Raw genomic sequence first — 14479 nt, 5'->3', positions numbered from 1 at the left:
TTCTCAGACGCCACGGGTGGCTTAGAGTGTCAGGTTTTAAACCAGAAGTCCAAACATCCATTTTACGTGCACCTTTTGTTAAAGAGCATTTATTTGGTCCTACCTTGGACACTTCATTAGTGAAAATGAAGGACACTGAAGTAGCCAAATCTATGGGAGCGCTACAAACCATCCAATCGTGGATCATTTCACAGATCCTCTTATAGGGGAGGATCAAAATCCATTTCTACTGAGGGGTCCTCTATCTCATACAGAAGCAATAGTCAGTCACCTTCTACCAATGGTTATTTTCGAGGTGGATTTCGTGGAAACAATGGCAAAGAAAGAGGTAATACACCCCATACTTCCCTAGCCATTAACAAGCAGTGACTTGTTTCCCCTTTCCCCCAATCATCTCACACCTGTCGGGGGACGTCTCTTTCAATTTTTCCCAGTCTGTAGTTCAACTACATCAGACAAATGGGTTTTACAAATGATCCAGTCTGGTTACTGCCTGGAGCTTACAAGCAACCCTCCAAACAATCCACCACGAACACACAAACTATCTCCAGAACATTTACATCTACTCAAAGGGTACAATCTCTTCTGGAAAAAGGGACTATAGAACCCTTCTCACTACTATATCAAGCGACAGGGGTGTACTCTCTTTATTTTCTAATTCCCAAAAAGGACGGTTCTCTGAGGCCTATACTAGACCTCAGAGAATTAAACCTCTACATTCAATCAGATCACTTCCATATGGTCACTCTCCAACAGGTACTTCCTCTGTTACAACAAGGCGACTTTATGCCCTCTCTGGACTTAAAGGACGCGTACTTCCATATTCCAAGACATCCCGCTCATCGCAAATACCTCAGGTTTGCAATAGCGAGCCAACATTATCAATTCAAGGTACTTCCATTCGGAGTAACTACTGCTCCCAGCGTATTTACCAAGTGCCTAGCAGTAGTCGCTGCTCATCTCAGAAAACATGTTCACTTTTTCCATATTTAGATGGCTGGCTTATCAAAGCCAGCACTCTCTCAAAGTGCCTACACCACACTCAAACAACAGTACGCTTACTGCACAACCTCAGCTTTACAGTCAATCTGGCAAAATCCCATCTTCAACCCTCAAATACACCAGCTTATCTAGGGTCAACTCTAGATACTCAAAAAGCTCTAGCCTATCCCAACTGAACCAGAATTCACAATATTCAGGCTCTTATTTCCAAATTTCAACCCAATCGCTAATTACCAGCTCGGGTATTCATGCAACTTCTAGGATTGATGGCATCTACCATCATGATAGTTCGTTATGCAAGACTAAAAATGCGTCCACTTCAAGATGGCTTAGCACGTCAGTGGAATCAATCTCACGGTCTATTAACAGATCTGGTGTTGGTGGACGGCCGCACTTATTGCTCTCTGCAGCGGTGGAATCCTCATAACCTTCCAAAAGGACGGCCTTTCATTGACCCTATTCCACAGACAGTGCTAACAGGAGACTCATCACTCACTGGTTGGGGAGCTCATCTCCAAACTCACACAATTCAAGGATTGTGGAGTCAAAAGGAAAAGCTTCTCCACATAAATTATCTGGAACTGTTAGCACTATTGTTAACACTCAAAGCCTTCCAAACACACCTAGGCAAAGCTGTCCTGATACGCACAGACAACATGACAGCAATGTATTACATACAAAAACAGGGAGGAACACACACTCTCTGTCACACCTAGCACAAAACATTTGGAACAGGCCATTCATCACAACATCTATCTCCTAGTGCAACATCTTCCAGGAGTGGACAATCAGATTGCAGATCTCACCAGCAGACTGAGACAACAAATTCACGAATGGGAACTTCACCCTCAAGTTCTCCTCCCCTTCTTTCAGATGTGGGGCTTTACAGACATCTGTTAGCCACACACCAAAATGCCCAAACTTCGCCTTCAGGGCAATGCTATATGGATGAACTGGTCAGGGATATTTGCTAACACTTTTTAGCCTCTCCCACTCACTCCACAAGTGGTTCGGAAGCTCAGGCAAACATCCCTCACACTAATCCTAGTAGCTCCCACTTGGGCTCACCAACCTTGGTTCACTTCCCTCTTAGAACTATCAGTAGTTCCTTATCAAAAACTACATCTCACATCTAGTCTCCTCATGCAGAGCCATGGAGAAATTAGAGATACAAATTCCAAACCTCTTAATCTTGTGATCTGGCACCTTATTCCTAGAATTTGGTTATCCAAATCTCCCAACAGACTGTATGAAAATTATTAAAGAGGCTAGAAGACCTACTACAAGAGCTTGTTATGCAGCAAAATGGAAGCGGTTTGTTATTTATTGTAATAACAACCACGTCAATCCATTTGATTCCTCTACTGAAAATATCATTTGTTATCTGCTACATTTACAACGTTCAAATTTAGCGTATACATCTATGCGCTTAAATCTCGCTGCAATAGCTGCTTATCTTCTAAACAGGCAACACCTGTCCCTTTTCAGAGTGCCTGCTATTAAAGCTTTCATGAAAGGACTCAAAAGAGTTATTCCTCCAAGACTTCCACCGGCCCCAGCGTGGAATCTTAATGTTGTCCTTACCAGGCTAATGGGTCCACCATCCGAGCCTTTACATAAATGTGAACTACAGTTTCTCATTTGGAAACTAGCTTTCCTCATTGCTATCACATCACTCAGGAGAGTGAGTGAGCTTCAGGTTTTGACTGTAGAAGAACCATTTTTACAAGTACACCTAAACAGTCTCCAAGTAGGAGGAGAGACTCCACAGTCTTGACCCAAAAAGTGCCTTGTCTTTTTATCTTGATCACACCAAAGACTTCCGGCTAGATGATCATTTCTTTGTTGGCTATGTGGGTGCCAAGAAAGTCGGGCTGTTTTAAAACGGACTATCTCTGGATGGGTTGCCCTCTGCATCAAAATATGCTAGGCTCTGGCAAAGAAGGAACCTCCTGAGGGTTTGCGTGCCCACTCCACTAGAGCAACGGCAGCAACCACAGCGTTAGCACCTGGAGTCCCAGTCCTTGACATCTACCGGGCAGCAATGTTGGCATCTAGGCACATGGTTACCAGACACTACTGCCTGGACAGCCAAGTCAGGAGGGGCGGGTACTTTGCTTGTTCGGTCCTCCAGGTCTTCCTGGTATGTGGGTAGCTGTTCACACATGACTAACCAAACGTCAGTTCTATGACATTCAATAATCAAAGTCAGTACAGTTGGCGGCCATGCCCAGTCCCTCTGACCTCTTTATTTATGGTATTAACTTACCATGAATCTTTAACTGTTACAACTCTAGCTTTATTTGTGTAGCCCCTGCAGTGTTTGTGACTAATTTGATTCTAAATCTTCTGTATCTGCTGGAGAATTGACCTAACATATAGTTAATTGTGTCCATCACTACTATGTTACTGAGTTTGCTATGCAGAGATACTTCCCATTAGACTAAGTGTTCATTGCCTTTACCTGCCACACACATGTGCTCCTGATATGAGTCACTAGAGTACCTTGCATGCATCGTGCTCTAACCCAAACCGACCGTCCTTTTGCAGGCACTAATCTAACTTGGTCTATCCCGCCCCAGCCCTTCAGTGACCAGAACATTACATCACATCTAATGTAACAGAAACTTGCTCCAGTAGTGTCTCAGAGACCTTGGCTTGTTTTTTTTTTATTATATCTGAAAGAGAATGGATATCAGTGACACCACAAGACATGGCTGACTGGCCCATCCTCATCAAGCTCTCAGAACCGAAAATACTATCGCTAGAATTCATGCTTCCAGATCCAATCTGGAATATTACAAGCTTAAAATGCAGCACAATACACTGCAGATGTTGGACAAAACTTGTGCTTTTTATGTTTGTGTGTACAATAGACATCTAATAAAAAATGTTAAGGCCGCATGTTTGTGTTTTCTATATAAAAATTAAAACATTTCCTCATGCGAGAGTGAGTCTAGTTCCTGGGCTGCAACATATATGAAAAGGACAATGTATTTTCTACTTCTATTACCTTGCATAAGGTTGTGAGATTAAAAAGTGAACATTTGACTACAAAACATACTGTTAAACCAGGCCTTGGCTGCCTAGTATTCCATTACAAAATGTGTAGCTGGTAGAAGAACATACATTAGACTTGTCAAACAAACGTTGTGCATGATTCTTTAAAAGCCTCATTTGCAATCCGTCTGAAAAAGTGAAACCTTTTCCCAAAAGCATGCCAATACACGACTCAATTGGTCAAATTATTTATATCAGTTCTCTATTTTCTTTGGATGATATGTATTTTTCAATTTTTTTAATAATATAATTTTTCTAGTTGCAATAGCTAATCGTAAATATTAACAGAACATGCATCTATTCCCAGTATTTGGTAATTTAGTACAATTATCTAATGCACCTGCTGCAGAAACGTAAGCTTAATATGAAAATCACTGATTTGAATTCCAGTGGGACTAACTTAGCTCTTGCGATACAAAACACTCTTGAATTGAAAACCTGCTTATTAGGATGTCCCCAACATTCCCATCAATTTCTAGTGAGTTATACAAATAGGCTATTGCAATTCTAGTGTACTGCACTTGTTATATCTTTATTAGAAGATTTCACTGTATAAAAGAGGATTTTTCTATAACGTGTTTGCATTTTCTTCCCCAGCTTCTGAATGTTGAGAGAATTAATTTATATGCAGCTTCCCTTCGTGCATGCTTCTTTCTCTTTGAAAGTATGAGACATCATCTGAAGTTTCAGCTGGAGGTGAGCTTTCGTAGTAATCTTCATTTGCATTTTTGAATGTCATTAAATAGTAGTGCTTAGATTTGTGTATCTTTCTGAATGATATTTGATTGAACAATTAAAAAGACTAGGTTTTTTTTGTATTAGCATTGTCCAAAAAAGACAGGTAACGCATTAAATAGTATCGGATATTAATACAAGGATTTATTACGCAGTGTACTTTGTAGTTATCCTTTTGTGTTTCTACTTATATTTCCAATTTATATGTAGTCCAAGGAAGTGAAGTGCATATCATACAGCTCTTATCTACTGAAAGACATATGAGGAAATTACCAAAATGATATACACTTATATCCCAGTTGATTTTATATTTTGAATAACTCTTAAAATATTGCATAAATGGAGTTGCCACTTTCATTTCGGGAACTTTTTGGGGTAGAATAGGACGATTGTGTGAGTTGGAGGGTATTGAGAGAACCATATAGGGAGAGGCGGAGAAAGAGTATAGAGAACAAGAGGTGCAAAGTCTTACAGGAAATTGGCCTAGTGCTATTTCATGATTGAATTCCATAGATCATAATGGGAAAGGTAAAATGTGGCTTCTTTGATGATGGGGTGTGGGAATGATCTCACCAAAGATGTGCTAGCAATACTGAACCCAGAAAAGGATCTCGTTCTCAAGGGTTCCTGAAGCTGAGATAATATTGAAGTCTACAAAATTCTGCAGGCAGCAGTAGGGCATAGATCAAGTCCACTGTCCAACAGCTGATACCCAAGAGTTGCATTGTGAGTGTAAGCAAAGTAGTGGGATAAACCGCCTAACATAAATGCAGCCAAGATGGACCTGGCCCTGTTCACAAACCCAAAGCCAGTAGTTGAAAGGTCAGATAATCTGAGGCCACAGCTACCTGAAAAGAGGCTGCACCCCAGGAGCAAAATATGATGAGCAGATCTTTTCTCTGCTCTGCAAAGACCTGAAATGCTAAGGGGAGTGTGTGACTAAAGAATTTTCAAGGCTGACTGGCAGTTAGCCTCTGTGACATGGGGGCTCCGAAAGACTGTCTTGAAAAATAGAGGTGTGGCTTACTCAAAACCGCTGGGGCTGTGATCTGTAAATTAACACAACATAAGTTAAACCCAGTGGCTTATTGATACTTGCTGTTTGTGAAATGAATAAGCACACAGATTTGTTTCAATGGCTTAAATGAGTGATTTAATCTTTATTTTCCTTAAATAAATGGTATATCTCACCAAACCCTTTTGCAGATTATGCAAATGCATCCCCTCCGATTACATTTATTTTTGACAAATCACATCTTTAAATGAAAATTAAAAACTCATGATATATTTATAAGCCTATTGGCATTACAAAAGTCAATAATGGTAAAATATATACCGTTCACCTTTTTTTCAATTGGGGGGGTTTATCTTAATTCAATAAACAAATAATGGCCCCAATGTGAATGCTAGAAGGAAAGGCCAAATCAAAATGTAATTATCACTCCGTTAATTACATTAATGCCTCATTGTGAAATAAATTAAATTCCTTTCTGTTGGAACAATCCTCATCTGTTGCTGCTGACGCATTTCACCCTTTACTGGTGTGTTAAGTCAAGGGGGCTCCCTCAGGACTCACTAGTTGATTATAGAAGAAATATGATCTCTTTTTCTTTTGTGAAAGTACTGCTCTCTCTAACAGGAATTCTTAATTGGTAAGTTTTGAACTTGTACTAAGTTGAAGTTATGACCTGCAAACAGACAACCGCCAAGTTGCAGGTGGGATGAGAAACAAGGAAATTTTGTTGAGGGTGACTCATCATGTCACACCTGCTGTTCCAAACAGCTCAGGAAACAGCATATTACACAAACGAATAGTACAGCACATGCTCCTTAAATCAAGACTTTGACTGGTGAGGGGACAATTGGGCTGATATTGGAGCTGTGACTACTTGAAGTGGTGGAGTCTTGTAAAAAGTTGCTAGTGATAACTGGGCTTGGTATTCCAAAGTAGCCATGCTGCTACACACTTAGCTTCACTATAAGGGGCTCATAGAGGATCTTCAACCCAAATTATCAAGTGTTAATCTTCTCCAAACCATACCAACCCAATCCTGTTCCCGAATAGACTTATCTCCTACAAAATGCAGATCACAGTAGCCAAATTGATGCAGTTTCCACTGAACCGTAACAATTTCGGTTCATGCATATATTAGCTGTTTGAGGCATGTGTGGTTGTGGATACACATGCTTATCATAAGTATGACATCTAGTGTTGGGCTTGGATGTGTGGAAGTTGTTTTTCTTCGAAGAAGTCTTTCGAATCGCGAGGTATAGTGACTTCTCTTTCTTGCACTGCACTTGGTCCTCAACTCCATTGTTAGATTTGCTTCTGCCGTCTGGTTCGGACGTGTGCTTCTCTGCTCCGGTTCGACACTGTTGGAGGTTATCTCTTTTATACCAGCGGTATTATTTTCGATCATGTGTGATCTCTATCTCCCTAGTTATTCTATTGACATCAAACTTGTCCTGGGTGATTCGCGTCGGCTGTGGCCCCCATGGACCTTCACCCTTCGGGCGCAATTTCTCTTCGGTGTGCCCTCCGAGAGATGTCCACTCAGTGAAGGTACGAATGCCTTCCTGTTTTTGCCCTCTTTACGACACCAACTTCCCACACACCAAAATCCATTAGGTGTGTAACTTGTGCCTGTCCCTCAAGCACGAGGAAGAAACCTGTGAGGCCTGCAGGTCTTTCTGTTCAAATAAGACACTTGGAGATTGAAGGGCTCGACGACTCAAGATGTCTAGATGAACCGCCGAAGATACACCAGACCTCTTTCGTTCGGAAGACCCAGAACAGGAGATATAGGCCCATCCATTGGCTGCTAACGAAGTCACCTATTCTCCAGGACATAGCTCTGGGTCCGACATGGAAATGCAAGACATCACTTCAATGCAACCTGTGATTACTGTGCCCCTCCCCCTACTTCCACCCTGTCCACAACACACATTGACAAAAGGTTGTCTGTCTCCACCCAATAAACCATAGACTGTTGTTGGGCCACCACTGCCTTCGGGCCATGGTCTGCACCAACTGGCTGTTTCGGACACATCCGGCCTCGGCTCAGCCCAGAAAAAAATCAGCACAAACAGCAACCTCTATCCCGAAGAAGACTCCATCGGACTCGAGCCATCCTTTGGAGCCCATAGTTTCTGTTTCAAAACACCATTCCACTTTGGCACTGAAAAAAGCGGCTTCGGAGCCGAAAATCCCGACACAGAAAATCTCAGTGCTCCAACCTATATTGGAACCGAAAATATACCCTTTTACCACACATTCTTATGACTAAGTGGAACCTGTGCTTGAGAGACTTTACCAGGAGTTAGACTTGCGTCAAAAACCTGATGATTCACCCAGATACTGAACAAATCCTTACCAGACCTCCTTAATCCAGAAGCACAGCCGGCAAAAATACAGCTTTCGTTTGAGGAAGCTTTTAGACAGTTGTCTTCCTCCTAGAAAGAAGAAAAGATAGGATAAAGCCACCAGCCCACTACCGCTACCTTGTGTGCTTACTGCAGCGTCACAATTTTCAGCTGTTTTCCATGTTTCTAGTGTCAGCCTGTCTACCTAAAGAGTAGAGCAGCCCTCACCCAAATGTTCCCCATCTGGCCTTCAAAGGCGGCTTTGTCTTTGAAGCTAACATTTGTGCCAACACCATGGTCACTTCCTGTCTGGGGAGGTGTTACCTCCTCCAGTGGCATGCCTCTAGTGTTTCCTCTCCTGGGAGTCGTTAGCACGTCTCTCCAATAGGACAAAAAGCTGTCTGCAGGACAGGCCCCAAGTACAACAGTAAGTGGGCACCGGGAACCTAGGGCAACTAAAGTGGCTCTTTGCCCATCCGTGACATCAAATTCAATGTAACATATTTTAAGAGGCAATGGTCCCTACCAAGAAAAAGTATATATGGCAGTGTTACACAGAAATACATTGAGACCTGTGTTGGTATTATCCAAATGGAAAAATGTGTTTATTAAATATTCCAAAAGAAAAAACAAAGTGTAATTAAAGTGCAGTGGGTAATAACTGGATTGGCAATCACCAGATTTCCAGAATCAGGCATTGGCAACTATAGTGACTTCACATACATATTTGCGACAGTCACAATGTAAAAAACATCTTTTGCTTCACATGAATTCTAATAAACCATTCAGAGTCCAGATGTGGTTGTCGACGACGTTTCGATCCCGGCTAGAGCGGGGACATCATCATCAGGACAGCAAGATACATGCCTGACAATTAGCCTGTATAAGGCCCAAAAATGATTTTCCATAAGGGAAAGCAAGGGGGGGCAGGGGGGAAGAAAGGCAAGGCGGGGCAGGGACACAAAATGAGAATAAAAGGTTAGAGGGTTCGGCGATGAACAATTCACATATATCATGGTGAGCCACACTGAAAACGAGTCCGACGTGGTAGCTGGGCGAGGTGGTGATGACAGTAAACTTTACGGCTTGAGTAGTGAGAACGGTCATAGAGCATATGTCATAATGCTAATAGAATGAATAGAGTATTGCTCATTACTGGACTATCTATAGTGGGAGAGGAACACAACAGTATGTGGAACAATGGTCTAGAAACCAAGTAAACATGATGATTGAGCTGAGGACAAACGACTGCATGAGGGTGAATCGTGGTGATCCGCGTCTACAAAATGAGTGTAATGAAGGTGGAAGTGTAGAGCAGGTCAATCTACAATGCACTTACAAGGAATAGCCATTGCCCCTGCCTGAAGAGCGACGGTCCGAGGAGGAGAGGCCAAGTCCAGTTGTACTGACCCCAACCGCTTACAACAAACCACGGCACATGATATAGACAAAATCCTAGAGGGACACATAATCAAGGTTAGAACCAGTCTGTAGAAAAATGGTTGAATGATAGAAGTGAAAATGCGATAAGGAAACACTCACAATTCGGTCACCATAACTACTGCCAACGGGCAGCGGACAGGGAATGGAGAGCCGAGTACCGATGTGTTGGCAGACGTCACCTCTCAGCAGGTACCAAAACACAATACAAGGGAAGCCTGGAAAAATACAAACGCTATTAATTACCGCCATGCGTACTCCGTAAATTGGAACCACTTGTGCCATGCGCTTACCTGCTTTATCGAGATGGTGGTATAGCACGATGATGTTGGAATTTGCCCTCTGCCTCGGAAGTCCGCTAGTGCAGTGTTGGTGACTCGAGGGGTGGTTTTAATTGGATAATGGCCGTGTGTGACACACATGCGTGTAAAAAATGAGATTCAATGTGACCGGGAGTGAGAAGGGAGTATAGGCGCCATTTTTGAAGAGCAAGTAATAGGAGTGACATTTTGGGGCTAGCAGGATAGGGAAGGATAAATAAAAAATGAGGATTTCCAAAAATCAAAGAATTGCAATTTACATAATTTAACCTCCATAGTAAATACTCATATTCAATGTAAACATTAAATTGGATTGAATGGACTTATTCCTTTGATACCTTACAGTACCAGTGTTAGTAGTCCCATTCAGAAGTTAGCGTGGCTGAGGTGTCCGCTTGTAACTGTGTACTTGTCAATGGGGCTACTAATCTTTATAAACAATAATTTAGGACTTTTAGTGTTGGAACATATAAAAGTACATGTTCTTCTTTCTAACATACAGCACCCTGTTTTAGGGCTCATTGAGCCAACCTTAGGAGTGACTTACATATATTAAAAAGGAATTTTGGGTTTTGCCATTATCTTGAAAGGCAAAGTCGAGCTAGTGGTTAAAAAAACTGCCCTTCCAGTCTGCAGTGGCAGATTGGGAGCCATGTTCCACCATGTCCCTCTCAGGGTGACAGAACAAGTGCAGCAGTCCCTGGGGAACACCCTAACTTACAGGCTCTAGGTTCCTCGGTACTATATACTAGGAGCTTACAAGTAAGTTAGGATATGCCTATTGAGGACAGGCAAATTAAACATTCAGCATTTTAAGAGCCAGAGCACATGCACTAAGACCTGTTAAGGAGGGCTCATGCAATTTCAGAGCCATTACACCGGTACCTAGTAGTCAAAATGGGGGAGGAAAGTGGGGCTAAACCTGCAAAACGCTTGTTTTACTGCAAACTAAACAAGCAAAGTGACTCTCCCTCTTCACTCCATAGTCAAAACAATGCTGTGTGAAGGGATGTGCATGTGGAGGCTTTGAAAATCTTTGCAGAAGTGGAGAAATTTGCTCTATTTGAATGAGCACTAATATCTGCTGGTGGTTCTTTGTTTGCCATGGCTTAGCAGATCTTGATATAATGAATTATGCTTCTTGACAATGTCTACTTGTGCACTGCCAGCCTTTCATCTTTCTAACATATCCCATCTCAAATTGGTAATCCACTCGAAATAAAAAGTGACCATTCTCTTGGGATCAAAATGGTGGATTATATCTTATATCTATCTGTTAAATGTGGAGGAGGATAGAATGTTGGGAAGGATATGGACTGGACTAGGTGAAAGAGCTAACCAACCGCCTTTGGCAGGAAGGCAGTTCTGGTTCTTATTACCAGCTTGTCTTGAAAGAAAGACAGATGAGGTTTGCAATTCACTTACATGTGTGGCTGATGTGATGGCTATTAGAAAGACAATCTTAAAAGTAAGGAGCCATAACAAGCAACGGTTCAAATGGGTAATAACTTAGAAAATGTGAGCACAAGGTTGAGGTCTCATTGGGGCATTATCTAGGAGTTTAGGAATCTCATAACAAAGGGAGGTGTAAAAAGAGATGAGTGAACAGATAAACCTAGAAATGCTGATAATGCTGATGAGCCTCCCCGGGCAGTGCCTACCGCACAACCTTGTCAGATCAGAAAGAATGGGAACCATTGAATGTCAGATAAACGGGCCTAAAGAGTATCTACAGAGTTGTCAGTACATAGTGTGACAAAATTGCACTATCTGGCTGAAGAGACTGTGTTCGTGGAGTGTCTTCATGAGACTAAGATAACGTACACCAATTCAGGTGGTAGGGAAGAAAATTCAGGTTGTCCATCTCAATCTCCAGGCATACTTGTGGAGGCTGGAATGTAGAACCTGCCACTGAGACTGCAAGAGGATGTCTACCTTGTCAGGTTGACGGAGAGGAGGACACAGGGTGAGGTGAATGAGGTCTACGTATCACATACTTCTTGGCCAGCCTGGGGCAATCGGGATTACTTTGGCCCAGTCAAGGCAATTTTCACTCAGAATGAATTTATGGTACAGGAGGAAATTCATAATAAAGCAGAAAGATCCACTTCAGGCAAAACACGTTCCTCAGTGCTTTGTACATGCGAGTTCACAGAATTTTGAGCAGTGAGCGTTCTCTCTTGAAAGGAAAATGTGTGTAGGAGGCTGGCTTAGAAAATGGTACACACTTATAGGAGTGATTAACCTTGCACTAACCGAGGCAACCTTTATGGTAATTTTAGTGGTCTTTAATTTTTTTGTAAAAATTTATTGGTTTTCAGTTGGGGGAAAACAGTGACAAATACAGAGAAACACCTTGGATGGCCCCAAGAGTGAGAGGTGAATCAAATCTGTAAGACATTGCAATACAGATACAGAGAGCAATAAGAGCAATAGCACATTGTGGTAAGATGCGGACGCCAACAACAGTGTAAATACCCCTGAATATCACGTTACCCCATACTGTGTGTAGTTATTTTATAACAGATTCTGAACAGAGGGAATGGGGTACATCAATCGGGGACAAAGAAAACATAATATCGGGCTAATTGTTAGTGATATGCTGTCACCCTGCTCACCCCCCCTGTAGGCACCGTTCCACACTAGTGATTAAGTGTTACATGCATCGTAGGTGTAGATGTTGACTGAGTGTGGGAGAGGCCATTAATGATAGTACATCCCGGCTCTGTAGAGATAAGTGAGTACCCAAATTTATGTCGCCTCATTGATTGGCTCCTCATCTAGGATAGAGCCCCCGAATCCATGCCACTGTTGCTCTGCATGTCGGCAAATATTGCATCCCAGCTAGCAGCCAGTGGGAGTCTGCGGAGGCCCAGCAAGTCTTCTCTGTTTAGTGCAATGCTTTCCGCCTTAGCCCATATCACTAAAGAGCAACGCCACTCTAGAGCGTGTGGGGATTTTAGCAGGGGTGAGGTACACTCTGTGCATAATAAAATATTGAATTTGGCAGAAACACTGGTTACGGGGTATGCGTGTGGGACTTTCTAGGGCTGCGGTTCACTCAGTCTGTGAAAGGGTTTCCAGGTCCCCCTCTCAGTGGGGCTTCAAGGGTTCCGGTGTGATTGTGGCGTGCTGCCTAGGGGAGGCCGGGAACCACTGCGTCAGGTGCTCACCTGTACCCATTACATGCAGGTACTGGTTCGTGAGGTGCGTAGGGGGCTCATTGGTCAAGTCGCCCCAGCGAGCCGCAAGGGCTGGTATAAGGGACTGGTGAAGCAGGAAGCGGCCCTCCGAGACCAGCATGGTGTATGGTATAATGGTATAAGGGTCCCATCATCAGTTCGGGCTGGACTGTTCCCATTGGATGCAGGGTCAAGACTGATTTGCATATGGCTGGGTCCAAACTGGAATGGCATGGTGAGCAAAAGAACGATGGATTTAGGCCCAGATCTTTGTACTGGGGTGAATGTATGACATTCTGAATTCCGTCCATCAATTGTTGTTTCTGCATTAGTAAGGAGATTAAGCTGGCTGTGTGCATTGAAGCTGGCAACAAAGAATCTTCTAGTGCAGAGGTAAGAAGGGCATGTAAGTATGGGATCAGTGAAGCGGCGTACGTCTTGTAGAACTCCGCTAGGAGCCCGTCAGGGCCTTGCACCTTCCCCGAAGCCAGTGCTGCTAAAGCATCACGTACTTCATCAATAGTGATGGGGGGGTTATCTGGGTAGTTCTATCTAACCCAAAAAGGCACTGATTTGCAGATGGTCCTCGTAGCTCGTGGATTTTTAAAGTGCTGAATAATGTCTGGTCATGGCTGTATGGATGTCAATTTGCGTGTAGTGCATGTGGCACAAGTCATTGCTTTTGGCGTGGATTGGCCGATGAGGGTGTTTCTGGTGCAATAGCCAGGCTAGAAATTTACCTGCCCTGTCTGATGTAGCATATGGGCTCCCTGAGTGAGCTGGCAGCGCAGTCTGTCCAGCAGTAAAGCGTGCTCTCCACACAGCTCCATGAGGTGAAAGTTGGCCTTGGTTTGCATGACTGAGGTAGTTTCATAGCGAAGGAGTCTGTGCTCGATGGCACTCAGTTCCATGTAAAGCCGAGGCAGTGCCCTCTGATCGTGACCTTGAAGGCCTCCCATTCCAGTAATGTAGAGCCAGTGGTGCCATCGTTTGAGGGCATAGTAGCCTGTGATTGCCACCCATAGGGATCCGCAAAAGGCCTGGTCCTCCAGTGCCGCCGGTTGGATATGCCAGGTGGGTATTGGTGGAGGTCCTATGTCCCAGCTAAGCCTTAAGAGCTGAGGATTGTGGTCAGAGTGCGTGCTATCTAGATATTTAGTGTCTTGAATCAGGGGGAACAGAGAAGGAGAACCTAATATTCTATCCAACTGTACATGGAGCTTGTGCACTGGTGAATAGAAGGGAGTATATGTGGGCATCAGGGTTGCAAATTCGCCATATATCTGTTAGGGACCAATGGTTGAGCCATGTGCTTGTGCTTGTGCATTGGATGTCACTGGAGTACTTGTCAGGAGTGGGAAAGAGCGATCTAATGAG

General features: G+C 43.3%; 1 protein-coding gene across 5 annotated transcripts in view; it reads left to right on the top strand.

The window, feature by feature from the left end:
• GBF1 (golgi brefeldin A resistant guanine nucleotide exchange factor 1) overlaps positions 1-14479 on the top strand; it is a 2300480-nt gene that overhangs the window by 673940 nt on the left and 1612061 nt on the right. For all 5 annotated transcript variants that reach the window (XM_085603553.1, XM_085603551.1, XM_085603552.1 and 2 more), the window contains exon 13: positions 4660-4758. In XM_085603553.1, coding sequence (XP_085459679.1) covers positions 4660-4758 — 99 coding nt within the window. The remainder of the gene's footprint in view (positions 1-4659; positions 4759-14479) is intronic.

Source organism: Triturus cristatus, chromosome 1_2 (assembly GCF_964204655.1).
Source record: "Triturus cristatus chromosome 1_2, aTriCri1.1, whole genome shotgun sequence".
In the NCBI taxonomy this organism is placed as follows: domain Eukaryota; kingdom Metazoa; phylum Chordata; class Amphibia; order Caudata; family Salamandridae; genus Triturus; species Triturus cristatus.
This window is presented reverse-complemented; position numbering and strand designations above follow the sequence as displayed.